We start from the raw sequence: 15,046 nt of genomic DNA on the forward strand, positions 1-15,046 counted from the left end.
ATTTCAGCGGTGTTTGAAGGCGTGTTTCTCGAGAACCAAAACAAATATCGCCGAGATATTTTGCACATCTCATGTTTGTGTCATTATCTGTAAAAATGAATGGATTCAAAACGTTTTAAATCCTTTCATTTTACAGATAATGACAGTGTACAGTGTACATTAACATATTAGATTTGGACAAAGTTTGCGAGATATTGTCAAGTTCATAGGCACTCGTCTCGATTGTTTGGCGCTCGTCGAAGTACAGAAAAGAGTAAATGTGAATTTTTTTTTTTCACATTTACTCTTTTCTGTACTTCGACGAGCGCCAAACAATCGAGACGAGTGCCTATGAACTTGACAATATCTCGCAAACTTTGTTCAAATCTAATATGTTAATGTACACTGTACACTGTCATTATCTGTAAAATGAAAGGATTTAAAACGTTTTGAATCCATTCATTTTTACAGAGCGCCAAACAATCGAGACGAGTGCCTATGAACTTGACAATATCTCGCAAACTTTGTCCAAATCTAATATGTTAATGTACACTGTACACTGTCATTATCTGTAAAATGAATGGATTTAAAACGTTTTTCATGTCACAGTGGAATTGTCCATTCTAGGATTATAGTTTACACCAGAGAATAAAGTTGGAAGTGTACGCAGACCAAGCATATAATTTAATTTATGTGCAGAACCATCGAGCTGATCGACTTCCGGATCCTGTATGTGTTCTACTGGTTGTCCCATACCGCACAGTAAACTTGTAGATTGAAAATTATAATCTTGACATAGGTTTTGTAAGTTATAACCTGTGTATAAGCTTGATCACCATTGGAAATAAATTAACTATCATCAAATAATATATATATATAATGAGAAGTAATAAAAGTATGTACAGTTACTCTGTTGCTGTCCGATGTAGGATAAATATCAGTCCCATTTTAGCAGCCATATTGAATATTTACCAGTGGTAAAGTGAAGTTGAAGAAAATGGGTTCCTCGAAGAAACATAAAGAACGAACCCGAGAACATAAGAAAAAGAAGCATCGAAGTAAATCTGGATCTCAATCTCCCGAAAAGGAAAGGAAAGAGAAGCATCGTCACCATAAGAAGCATCATAAAGACAGAAAGAAGGAAAAATTCGTTAGGGAACGCAATGGTGATGTTTACGATGCTGAGAATTCGGGCCATAGCTTCCAATCTCCAGAACCTGAAGGTAAGTGTGAAATAAGTAATTTTTGACAAAATTTGTGGGGAATAACATTTACTTGGTTATATGCGTGATTAATTCTTTTCCAGCAATACCGTATTGAAAAGAGTTTGGTAGGAATCCGTTCATACAATGTAGGTGTATCGAAACGTTTTACAAATGCCATGTAAGTGATCGCTACTGTTATTGGATAATTGATTAGGATCCTATTTGTAAATAGCATATGAGAGTATTCAGAGGAATTTTCTTTTATTCAAGAATATGCTATTTTTCTTCTTCACATTTACTCTTTTCTGTACTTCGACGAGCGCCAAACAATCGAGACGAGTGCCTATGAACTTGACAATATCTCGCAAACTTTGTCCAAATCTAATATGTTAATGTACACTGTACATAAAACGGTCCCGTAACCAAGTACACCCTTTATGGTTTTATTTTTCTTTTAATCCAGAGAATTCGACATTTCATGTAACACAATTATTTCAATGTGCTGAAATCAGATGTAACCTTACCCAGTACCTTTTTTTTTTTTTGTGAAATGCCTTTCAACACATCAGCAACAGCCCCAGGAATAATCATCTAGATGTGCTGAGAGGAGTGTGATAAATATAAAAATATAAAGAAAACCTGAAACATGTATGGGAGCTGTTTACCCACTGTACCCCCTCGAGAATTTTGTCGAATTTTCTTTTAATCGACAGATTTCAATGTTTTATGTAATATATAAGTGATTCCAACTTGCAAGAAGCTGTCGGGCTGTTCTACTACATGGTAAAGTAACAGACGTACTTTACTTCACAAGAACACATGTCCGAGAGCTAAAATCAACTGAAAACGTTCATGAACAACACAACGTTCATAAACTATACAAAATATTTCACATTCTCCAAGGGGTTCAGAAGGTCAAGGATACCATGACTACCAGTGACTTGCTTCATTTTTCATTGCTTGGACCACAACAAACACAAGGAGTTCTGGGTTCGATACCTAGTAGGCTCGCAGTGGTTCGGATCCTATTTTGACTAGGTTCAGTAGCAATTAGCCTATCTGTGCATAAGGAGAACTTTTTTAAAAAAATAAGCATGATGAAAATGATGATGGGACAATGGTAACAGTTCTTTATATCGGAGACACATTTCTTCATTATTACAGAAGAAACTACTTACGAAAATGAGTTTCGCCAAGGTTTCCAACGTTCATCGAGGTATTTTTCTTTCATCGTGGAATATATTTGACCGGGAAATCATGTATTTTTCAAGAGAAATATCTCACCGTCAGTGTTTCCAACCCCCTTTTTTTCACTATGCTTGCCTAACCTAACCTTATCGGAAATTGTTCGTGGGGCTATCCATCAGCTACCTTGCATAATGGTTCGTGGGGCTACCCGTGCATAACCCTTAACCGCTGTCGTGAAAGTTTCGGGCACTAACACAGTTGTGCGGTCCACAGGACCTCTAAGAAAAAAAGGAATATAACTATATCAGGACATATTTTAAATGATGTGAATTTAATTATGTTGTATGCTTTGTTATTCACTGAACATAATTACATAGTTTTCAGAACGAAACATTCTTTTTTTAATTTCTGAAAAAAAAAAAGTATTTTGTTTATATTGTGAGTTTAACAAAAAGAAATTCACTAAGCCAAAATATATCTTAACTGAGTATTCAAACACAGCTGATCAATGTGAATTTAGTCCTTAGTTATTGTTTAACATTCATTCTTCAAAATCACGGCTCCCTCTATTCAGTATATGCTTCAAATAAAAAATCTGCAATTCTCTTGCCTATTGATCGTAATAAATTGTCGATGATTTTAACTCCCAAACACCCGCGGGACTGCAGTATATAAATAGAACACCACAGAAGCAGATAATGCAAACTTTTCCTTTACGCTTTCACAGTACACTGAAGTTGAGGAAGGTACTGAAAGAGGTAGCCTCAAGGTCAAAACTAATGGCGGGGTAACAAGCAAAAGGAACACTCTGGTCCATGGGACGTCACAACTGTAATTGAGGGTTAATGTAAAATTTTCACACGTGACTAACACGATGGTAGGTATTTTTCGGTGAAGAAGGTTGGAAACACTACATACTCACAACATGAGTCAAAATGTGCCCGCCATATTGTGTGTTACAGAAGCGAAGAAAAGAATAAAAAAAGATCACTGTATGTGAAAAATTGTGTTTGTTTTCGGGTAAAAAGCATAATGGCACCTTTTTTCAACGTAAATATATTTTTTCTAATCCAAACAGGGTTAGCAGTGGTAGCGTCGTTGCCTTGTAATCAAGGGGTCCCGGGTTCGATACCCGGTGGAGGCACATGGCACAGACGTTCGGATCCCACTTTAAACTGTAGGTCTAGTCCTGATTAGCCTTTCTGTGCATAAAGTGGACTTAAAACAACAATTCAATCAATCAATCTAATCCAAACTGCTCATTACGGTAAGGAAGGTTCAAATTTCGTGTGGCAATGATTTCCAAAATTCTACAATAATTAGTCTTTCTGCTAGGAGAATGAAAAAATATATAAAACAATCGAAACTGTTACCGTGCTCATTTACATAACCCTATCTTCAGCTTATTCCTGATGCTGCAATGTCAGGACGAAGTGCAAACTGCACAGCAATGTCATTAATAACACCACCTGTTACATTATACTCAACAAGAAACGTTAACATTTTTTCAAGAATTATGGTCCTCTTTGTAATGATCTGTAAAAAGTTTGAAATGGTAAGTTTTCTAGACCTGTTTTGTAGAAGTGTGTATTAAAAAAAGTTCTTCATGGTACAACTTGCATTACATAATTTTCCGATCACGACCTGATATCTAGTAGGTGCAAAATAAAACCATTTTTTATCAGGAGTGCTAAAAAATAAACAACTCACAGTGAACTGTCTCGGCAATTATCAAAAACCACAAGGAGGCAACCTGAATAAACTAAAGTAGAAACAATTCTTAACTACAATGCTGACAAAAGACAGCAGCCACTGATCTTGGTAGAGACTTGCCACCAGTGCAGGGAAGTGAATGCCCTTTCAGAATAAGATCAATGTCTGTTGTATGCAAATATATGTCCCACTTAAATACATTCCACGCTCAATAAGACTGCATGATGTAATATGACAGTCCAAGAGTTGTTTCTCTTCTTGAATTCGAAACATTTTGTGAAAAAGAAGTGTGCAAGCACTGTTCTGGCACCACCCCTGCTACATATAGACAGCACAGCACAAAATAATCTGAAGGATTACCCATCTGTGTGGGTTTTCTTTCCTCCCAAAGGTCATATCATTTGATTGAAATTCCCAGTTGATAACAGGGAGCAGATGGAAACTACTGATGTGGCTCAGGAGCTTAAATTTAACTTATGTGGATAGTATTTAAATTTGTATATTTTGACCTGACTTCTGCATTTACAGCCACGATTTATAACCCATTAAAAATATGTTGGCAGCTTGAAGATTTAGGTGAAAGGATTGTTATGTCAAAGCAGCATGAGTCAGCTATGACATGTTTTCACATGATGTAGAGTAAGTTGTCACAGAGATTTGGTTCTCGTAATTCTTCCCTTTCTTTTTAGGGAGTAGTTCTTGAGTTATTTTCACTAGGTTTTAAAGCACACATACACATGATCTTTTTGACCTGACCTGGCCTGTTGTATTGATGTGCGTGTTTTTTTAGTTGTAGGTATGTATCAAGCTTACATCTTTGCATTATTTTCATGCTGGTGACAAGTACTTTATTTCTGCACATAAAGGAGTTGGAACAATACTGCTGTTTATATGTCACGTTATGTAGTTATGATGTGGTATTACATGTCTTAATGCCTGTTTGTTATGCTAGACAGGTCAAGTTGATCTCATGCAGTACTTGATATAATCTTTGATATTGTGGAAAAATTATGCTAAAAATTTCGGGGCCATTGACCGACCGCACACCCTCAAATTTTTTTTATTTTTTTATCTGTTACTGTACAGATTTTGATAGTTTACAAAGCCTGAATGTGTTTCAAGATGTGGAAACCACAAATAAGCAAGATATTTACCCCTGAAGTGTGACCAGTGAATGTTCAATTCCTCATATTCTGGACCACTTTCACCATCTTTTCAAAAGTAGGTTTTGTTCTAGAAGTAGAAGAACACATGCAAATTCGGTGAATATCAAAATATTACTATTGATATCAAACTTATCACTGCTAACCTAACAATGTACAATATCTTAATTTTCACCATGTTTCTTACCAAATAAATGTGTCACATAATGCAAGAGAATCATTGTCAGGCATTTACATACATTTCTTTAAAATATGCACTTCCAGCTGTGTGGTTGGAGAAGCACATAATACGAAGCCTGAAATTTATTTCAAGGTATAGAAACTAAATAAGTGAAATATTTAGCCCTGAAGCGTGACCAGTGTATCTCCAAGTTGTTCTTCACTTTTTAAAAAGCAACTTACATGCAAATTTATGGAATAACATAAAATTACTCTAAGCATCAAACCTAACACAGGTTCGTAGATATGATAAATAGTGGAACAATTTGATAACCTTTAGCCATGCAAGCATGCTTTTGAGCATCTCTGTATGATAAGCACAACACCACATGATAATGATCCACAGCTAGGTCGCTGAATTTACATCAATGTGGCCAATTTTCAACAACAGACATTCATGATAATCCTATATTATTTGGTCTAGGAATTAATTCATGCGCCTGGACAAGAGATGGCGTAACGAGCATATCGTCCCACAGTTCCGTGTATCCACACATGCGTTGAAAACTCCTGTCAGCGCACATCGTTCGTAGTATAGGGCAGTTGATTGACGCGTCAACAACAGCATTTTGTAGTCAACTGAACATGGCGCAGTTCGTGCCAGATAAAGTGTTTTTGTGGGGTGTTCTGCTTCATTACTTTAACATGCAGAAAAGTGCTACCGAAAGTGATCGTATTTTGGTGGAAGTGTATGGTGACCATGCGCTAGCTGAGCGAACGTGTCAGAAGTGGTTTGCACGGTTTAGAAGTGGTGATTTCGGCCTGGAAGACCAAGAGTGACCTGGACAGCCAAAAAAATTTGAAGACGAAGAATTGAGAGCATTGCTCGATCAGGATTCGTGTCAAACGCAGGAAGAACTTGCAGAAGCATTAGGCATTGATCAAACAACAGTTTCCAAATGCCTCAAAGCCATGGGAATGATTCAAAAGATGTCACATTGGGTTCCACATGAATTGAAAGACAGAGACGTTGAAAGACGAAAAACCATTTGCTAATTGCTGCTTCAAAGACAGAAAAGAAAGGGGTTTTTGCATCGCATTGTTACTGGCGATGAGAAGTGGATCCATTACGAGAACCCGAAACGAAAAAAGGCCTGGGTGAAGCCAGGTGAACCAGGTCCATCACAACCGAAACGAGATATTCACTGTGCAAAGGTTATGCTGTGCATATGGTGGGATATGACAGGTGTGGTGTACTATGAGCTGCTGCAACCGGGTGAAACGTTATCGACTACAATTAATGCGTTTGAAGCAAGCTCTGGCCAGGAAACGACCAGAATGGGAGAACAGACATGATAAACTTATTTTTCAACATGATAACGCTCGCCCACATGTCGCAAAACTGGTCAAAACCTATTTAGAAAATGTCGGATGGGAAGTTTTACCCCACCCGCCATATTCACCAGACATTGCTCCTTCGGACTACTACTTGTTCGATTGCATGAATAACGATTTGATTGGACAGCGGTTCACTTCTTCAGAAGATATCAAAAAATGGGTCTCTGACTGGATCGCTTCAAAGGATGAGGACTTCTTTCGCCACGGAATCCGTAACTTGCCTGACAGATGGGCGAAAGTGGTGGCTCGCGATGGACAATATTTTTCTTAAGGTATTTATGTATTTTGTGTTTGAACTACAGCTTCAATGTGTGCGTAACAACCGCACGAATTAATTCCTAGAACAAAAATGTACATTAATGCATTTTGTTTTCCAATACATTTCATATTCTTTACTACATCCTAATATTCAAAAGCTGTTACTTTTTATACTCCGGACTGAAAACAAACAAGAAACGCTCCACATGGAGATCTCATCACAATTGCATAAAATACCACATAAAATCACTAAATGCTCAGTGGTGACACAATTAAGCCTTGTTTCCTTTTTATAAAAAAAACACTACATTATACACGTGACGTTTCCACTTAATATCAGGGTAATCTTTTGATATAGGGTGGAAATGTCACATGTATAGTGTAGTGTTTTCCATAAATATAGATTGTTGGTCAGCAGTTTTAAGTGTTTTACTAAATACTTGGTTACAACTCATTGTTGCAAGCTAGATGTTCATAGATGTTCATGTGAAATACAACCTTCATAAACCACTTTCTTTTGAGTGTAAAGAGGGTCGGTCACCAGCACTGAACCTTCCGTAGAATTTTTGCCTCCTCGGTTTAGGAAGGGAGTAGGAGGGGTTTGACACAATCCTTGAAAATTGCAGCCTTAAAGATAGCAAAGCAACTGCATGAACAATGTGTATTGCTTCACAGATTGAGATTCTAATAACTGCTAAGGAAGAGAGAATTTATTTTGTCACAAACAAATAATGCAAGATTTACATTGGCAGGATTGGAAAATTAGCTCATAACAGTGAATGTGAGTATATCACAAATGTTTTTCCAACTGATTAGCACTCTACAGACACAACTCATATCTATGTTTTGTCTTTTAATATACGAGGGGGTACCCAAAAAACCGGAAATAATGCTGCGCTGGGTGGAGCTTCCGTAGTACGAATTTTTCCCTCAAGGCAAGCTTCGAGCAACTCGTTGTGAGTTCAGTGCACCCAGTGGCTTCGCCAGGGAAGGTTGTCTCTCATCATGGTGATTTTTTTTCGTAAAAGCAGTTTTGCTCGCACCTCGTGTTTTGTGATGGCCGATGTAAGAGAACAGCGTGTGGCTGTGAAATTTTGTTTCCTGCTCGGGAAAAATGCCGCAGAAACAGCTGTGATGTTGAACACAGCTTACAAGGACAGCACTATGGGGAAAACTGAAGTGTACGAGTGGTTTTCTCGCTTCAAGAAAAATGACATGTCGATTGATGACAAACCTCGTTCGTGAACTTGTGCTCGAAGACCGACAGTGGACCATTGAAGGGCTGGCGACGTTATCTGGACTATCTTGGAAGAATTGGGAATGAGAAGGGTCGCTGCGAAATTTGTGCCACCAAATGCACCGGCGCGCACAGCCATCTTAGTGCACAAGTTTTTGGCACAAAACAGCATGACTCTCTTGCCCCACGCCCCTTACTCACCTGACCTCGCTCCGTGCAACTTTTTTTTGTTTCCCCGAATGAAGAGGGACATGAAGGGACAGCGATTTGACGACGTAGAAGAGGTGAAGTAAAAAATGAGGAAGGAGCTGTCAACCATCACAACAGATGAGTTTAAAAAATGTTTCCAAGAATGGAATCACAGATTGGTAAAATGTATTAAGTGTCATGGAGAGAACTTTGAAGGTGATAAGGTTGTTTTGTAAAAAAAAAAAAAAAAAGTTTCTTTTGGGTACACCCTCGTAGTAATGCATATAGGAATAGTGAATTAAGAAGAAAAATCTGCACTACTTTCATATAGGTGAAACACCTATAAATAATTTATTTCACACTTTTTTACATTGCTAACGTATTAGTCTGCAATTTCTTACATTTACGAGTACTTACTGTTATTCAGTATTTCGATTCTGTAACACACATTATGGTGATAGCGTACTGGTTCATCGCACGTTGTGTGAGTGTTTTGTCGATTTATGCAGTGTTGCAACCTTGTTCACCGAAAAGTACCTACTTTCGTGCCATGATTTGAAATTATGCTAATACCTTGCAAACTATTGATGTTAGCCCCACAAACCAGTTCCCGTAAGGTTAGGTTAGGCAAGTATATTTTTAAAAAAATTTAAAAAATTAAAAATACTCGACACGTCATGTTATAGTGAAAACATGGCGAGGTTAGGTAATGTAACACACGGAACATTGAGCTCACGTGCAGAAAGCAAATGGTGGCAGCAGCAATAACGTGTTGGAGAGATATTTTCGCAGATAAACACATGATTTCGCATTAAAATGGATCAAAACTACATTCCTGAACTTCAACAACGCTAAAGAAAATGATTTGCGTAAGTACTTTCTTATGTAAAAGTAAGAAATCCGTTTCCGCTATACGAAAGTGTTACCAAAAAAACAATTATGTACTAAGAGTATGTAGTAATACAACAAGTAGGAAAATCATTTCCTGTATTTAGAATCAGGGAAGTATTATTTTTTCAATCCTGTGTAGACTTTTTGTGACTGCACACCCGTAGTATCATAATATAAGTTTATTGTTTTTTCTTCTCAATTCACTTTTTTGTATTTGCATTACTATATTGAAGACTAAAATACTATACTTTAAAGACAAACACTAGTTGTGAAGTTGTAGTTAATTGTAGACTTTTATTTCTTTTCTTGTGTAAAACTTGAGCTAGTCATGGTATCAAGAAGTTTCCAACTTTTCATGTTCCGACTTAGTCAGGAAATTGCCATTTTTTTTTCATCCTGAATGTTGCATATCACTAATGGATACACAATAATGCTACCTCTTACACTCGAACCTGCAGAGATAAATCCTAATTGTACTTAATCGGATATGGTGTCTGCACACATTGTAATTCTTATTTCACTGATTGAAGGGAGCATGATTTTCTTCCAAGCCAGAGGGAGCATCTTTCTCTGCAATGTATTGGCATGATACATTTCATAATTGCCTGCTTACGGAGAAAAACGTGACTTTGTTTTCAGCCTTCTTTTACAACGACCAAATCATGCACATTTTACCATTTTGAACAAACGTCTGTCTAATTGGTCACCAGTGGATATCTATGTGCAAGTTGCTCACAATTGTGAGAGATCTGTCCGACAGCTGATTTGCTGATCTCCGTGGTGGAGTGGTTAGCACAGACAATCCTGGCATGGGCATGCATGTTCTTTGTGAGTGTCCCTTCATCAGTTTCATCATATCAATCTTCCTCATCATTGCATCATCGTGGCGCTTTCCTCTGAGATGCTTCTTCAGTTGCAGAAACGTGTGGTAGTCACTGGGTTCTAGATCGGGTCTGTATGGAGGATGATCAAATTGTTCCCAGCCAAAAGTGGCAGAGAAGCAAAGTAAAATAAATCAATTAGTATAAAGATTTCTGATGTAGGTTAAAACCTGCTGATTTTACATTTTTAAATGACTTACAATTCAAAAGAATTATTCTCTGTAAGATTTCATAATATTATCTTCCACTTGCTTCCTTAAGAACAAGGAATAATTTACCAGCCACAGTTGTCCAGTTAGTATGGCATCTGGCTGCAATGCAGGAAACCTGACTTCAATCCCCATGGTGGGAATTTTTCCAGCAATTTCCCTTCTTGGAACAGCTATGGGGTTCAGACCCATCTAACAAATAGGTAGGTACCTGGGGAGAAGAGTAAATCTGCCCTGAGCATGGTGCTGATCACCACCTCCACCCCCCCCCCCTCCTCCTTTATATGCCTTCCCGGCATGTTGCAGTGTACATGGGAGTAGCTTTCTCTACTTTTATGCAGAAGTTGTTTGTTTTGAAATAATTATTGAACGTTACAGTTTTGTACTTGCATAAATTCAGGAAAATGTTCCAGTTTGTTCACAGGTTATAATAAAAACACTGATAATATTTTTCTGTTCCATAGTGCTATTTTTTAGCATGTCAAGTCCTAACTCTGATGCTGCTCTGACCATTACATGCTTTAGGTACATAGTAAGATTTCTTAATGTATGAGATAGAGAATAGCATTATATGTCTTGTTTTATTTTTCTTTAAACGACACTTCTGAAATTGGCATTACAATTTATTTGATGAATTAAACAACAAATGTATATACATAATACCTGAGAGGTTAGTATTATGAAGTAAAATTTTATTAGTGTATTGTTTTACATGATTTCTTGTTACAGTTGAATGTTTGTGGATATGTGTCTTGTTTGATATTGGTTCACACATTTCATAAATTAATATATTATGTAGTGGCGATATTACAGTATAGTTTTTGATATATGATCCTAAAATACTGCCCATACAGCAGACCTTGAGCTTCAAAGTAAACAAGTTGTTTACAAGAAACATACAGAGCTGTTGTAGACTGCAAATTAAAACAGTTTGTATTTTATGTCAGTGTATTGTTAATTAAATTATTCCAAGCTGCTCAACATACATGGCTAAATTTCAACTAAATCCTTAAGAAAATCTTGGTTGATATATTGATGATTTATACCATGTCAACAAATGCGATAAAATTCTGAGGCTGTAGAAGCATTATACAGAAGCCATTTGTGTTGAACAGTTATCTGAATGAAAGCCTGTAATTTTGCCTGCATTCTTATCATTTTCAGATTTTTACATGCCAAGAAAGAGTCTGCAAGGCCTCCTAAGGGAATGCCTGTGTAAGACATACAGTCTGAAGGTATAGTATATACTTAGGATGTAAATAGTCACATTTTTATCTATAATAATGTTGTACCTTGTAGATACTTATTTCAAATAATTCAGAATGGTTTAGTGTCAATGAACCACAACTGAAATGCTAGTATTTCAACACAAGTAATGATATTCTATTTTGTCATGTACCTATTAACAATTTTCCATCCTCGGTGGCTGAGTGCATTCATGATTTCACATCCAGTGGTCGAGTCCTGGTGCAGTTGTGAAAAGTGACAAAAGTAAATATCATACGAAGGCTTTACGAAATGAATTTGGAGCTGTCCATACCGTCACACGCTAATTGAATGCAACGCGTGAGCCCTGCGAGGCTCGTGGAGGCTCCCATAACTGCAAAATTCATTTTGTAATGCCCTTTTCCAGGGACTGTAAAGGCCATATAAGGCTTAGAATCCTCTGTTAAGGCCAGATGATAGTAACCTGATCATAAGTCAAGGGAACAATAAAAATGCTTACCCCCTATAGAATGTAAGGTCTCATTTAAGTCATTTATCGCAATTGCATCAAATACGGTATGGGTGTTTGGAGGCGAAGATTCTGGACCATGCGGTATTTCCCCATTCAAATTTCCGAACGTTAGCTGGCTGTGTATGTTCTATCCTGCACCCAACCGTTCTCTGAGTTAATGCGGACTTTTGTTTTATTTCCTGTTAAACTCCCGTGCCTGCTGATTCCTGAACTTTCGAAGGTCGGCGGTGTTATACGATATCTTACAATTTGGCACACACAAGAGATATACAACTAGAAATTGTAGCAAAAATCCAGGCTGAACCTGGACTCTTTTTGAGTTTGTAAGTTCACTTTATGCACAGATAGGCAAATCAGAGTTGGACCTCCAGTTTAATTAAAGTGGGATCCAGACCACTATTTGCCTCTGGCGGACATTGAACCTGGAAACCCTTCATTACAAGGTGACGATATTACCACTATACCATCAGAGATGCCTCAGGTTCCTGACATGTTGTGCCCTTGCTGTACCAACTGAACCAGACCTGATTTCGTCTCATGTTTTGCCTATGTCGAATTGTCTATTGTCAGTGCTACTGCAATGGGATTTGTTGCTCTGAAACACAGTGGCGAAGCATAACATTTTTAGGTAATCATCGCAAGACTTGCCAAACATCATGGTAAATCTTTCAACCAGGAGAAGGGAGCAATATTTCTCCATGGTAAACGCCAAGGTCTTGTGATATATTATGCGATTCATATTCTAGTATCAGAGTGATAATAATATCTCACGGTGCTGTAAACGCATGTGCACATTATCTCAAGAAAACTAAATATTCTGAGATTGTTTACCATACATTTACATCCAATGAGAAGTTCTGAAAATTTGAAAAACATACAAATCCCATTGAAAATACAAAATTTCAGGTTTCAAACAATATTTTTTACTATAATACTACGAACTTGATTTAAAATCTGAATTACAAGGAACTACACCAAAGAAGAGATTGAAGAAAGGTGCCATTCCTACATTGATGATGATGATAACTGTGTAATAACGTGTGAAGTAGGGATAGCCAAATCTGGACTTTTTTCTACGGAGTACATGATCATAAAATAGTAAAGACAAAACTTTGATAATAAATTCTAGTTGAAAAATACAAAAATTGTTAAACCTCTCTCTCCGAAATTTTGATTGCCTCCGAAATCCAGGTAGTAAAATTTCCGAATCGAGATTTTAAATTTTCCGGAATTGTGATATTTTTTGCTGTGTGAAGGTAAGATTTGCTAGGAAGAAAGTTCTGTCTGAGTATGTCTGCCACCTCGAGATCAAAAGAATCTTGATCAGTCTTGTCATTTGTAAACATACTACCGAGCAAAAGCAACCTAGGCCAGAGCACGTACACAGACACAAAAAATAAACTATAATACACTTCACTACAGAAGGTCGTTTCACGTCCATGGTAACAAAGTTAGAACCCACGTCACCTTAAGAAAAACCGTGACGCCACGAGCGGTGGTGCTCCACGTGATACCCCTGTCTTGCAACAATGGCCCTGCAGCGGAGTTTCCATTGGAGGAGACTGCGTTGAAGAACACATTGGTCCAAACGATCATAGTCCTCCTGACAAGCTTTCCAAAGACCCTCAATTGTGCGGGGCCGTCTGCTTCCCAAGGCTCGTTTCAAGAACGGAAACCCAAATAAATCCATGGAAGAGGCATCGGGGGTATTTCACAGGGACGTCTGTAAAGGGGATTGCATGAATGCCCGTTTCACGTGCCATCCGATCCATGTATGCCTGCGTGGACTTTGCCGTATGACTGGAAGCCTTGTCCTGGTGGATGACAACACGAGATGTGTCGCTGCCATAGAGAGAAGGAATATCATGTCTGTAAAGTGGCTCCAAAATATTCGTGTGGTAATAGGCTTCATTTATTTTAGCCTTTTTTTCCACTCTGCGCAGTGGAAGTTTGCCGTTATGGCAGTAACCACCAACAACCATGAACCCGCGTGGAAAACTTTAAGCACATTCACGTACCCACTCAGATCGACCTCTTGCATCACGTGGACGATAGTAGATGGCCCTTTTTTTTACCACATCCCAACAGATACATCCATGCTTCATCCAGGGACACAACATACTTCCAGCGGTCCCCTGTCAGATGGCGTTCGTAGAGCTTCCGACTGTTGGTCTTCCTCTCCTGGACATGTGGGGCACGCAACTTATGAACTTGAGCCTTGTGCTTCCGCACAAATTGTAAATCTTGGACTATGATGCGATTTACAGTTGCAGGGAAACATTGCACTGCCTGTGCAATCACTCTTTGCGTTGCAGGGTTTTCACATCGCACCAAGGATCTCACTTTCCGCACAACATCGGAGGAACGCTTGGGCTTCCGATATGTCCGAGGCCCACTTTGACTGGTTCCATCAACAGGTACAGTGCAAGCTTTATGATGATTCAACACTGCATTGATGCCCTTCTTTGACACATGGAATGCTTTCATGTGGCACTGTTTAATTATCTTACTATAACTATAACCAACGTCGGAAAGGACACAGATGTACCCCTCCCAAAAGACTGGAATTTTTGGTGCCATATAAACACTCACTCACACTCCAACCATCGTCTTTGAAAGTCAACACACAGTACTTTCGTCCTACTGGCTCTGGCTGCTCTGTGCTGTGCCTACGTGCTGCTCCCTGGTGATCGAAATCGTTACCATCAACGTGAAACAACCTTCTGTAGTCACAGTTCATATTCACTCTTACAGTGTTTTTCACACGCAAAATAAGGTCTCCTGAAAAAAAAGAAGTGTCTGTCACTGGTAAATAGAGTCACCTGAAAAAGGTTCACT

General features: G+C 38.2%; 1 protein-coding gene across 1 annotated transcript in view; it reads left to right on the forward strand.

Moving 5' to 3' along the window:
• Nucleotides 1-936: 936 nt before the first annotated feature.
• The window catches only part of LOC145987798 (U4/U6.U5 tri-snRNP-associated protein 1), a 101,308-nt gene continuing 87,198 nt past the window's right edge, over nucleotides 937-15,046 (forward strand). Inside the window, exon 1 of the mRNA XM_083122503.1 lies at nucleotides 937-1,202. Coding sequence (XP_082978629.1) covers nucleotides 977-1,202 — 226 coding nt within the window. The 5' untranslated portion in view covers nucleotides 937-976. The remainder of the gene's footprint in view (nucleotides 1,203-15,046) is intronic.

The sequence above is a fragment of the Lepisma saccharinum genome, chromosome 5 (genome assembly GCF_977018435.1).
Source record: "Lepisma saccharinum chromosome 5, izLepSacc3.1, whole genome shotgun sequence".
Lineage (NCBI taxonomy): Eukaryota > Metazoa > Arthropoda > Insecta > Zygentoma > Lepismatidae > Lepisma > Lepisma saccharinum.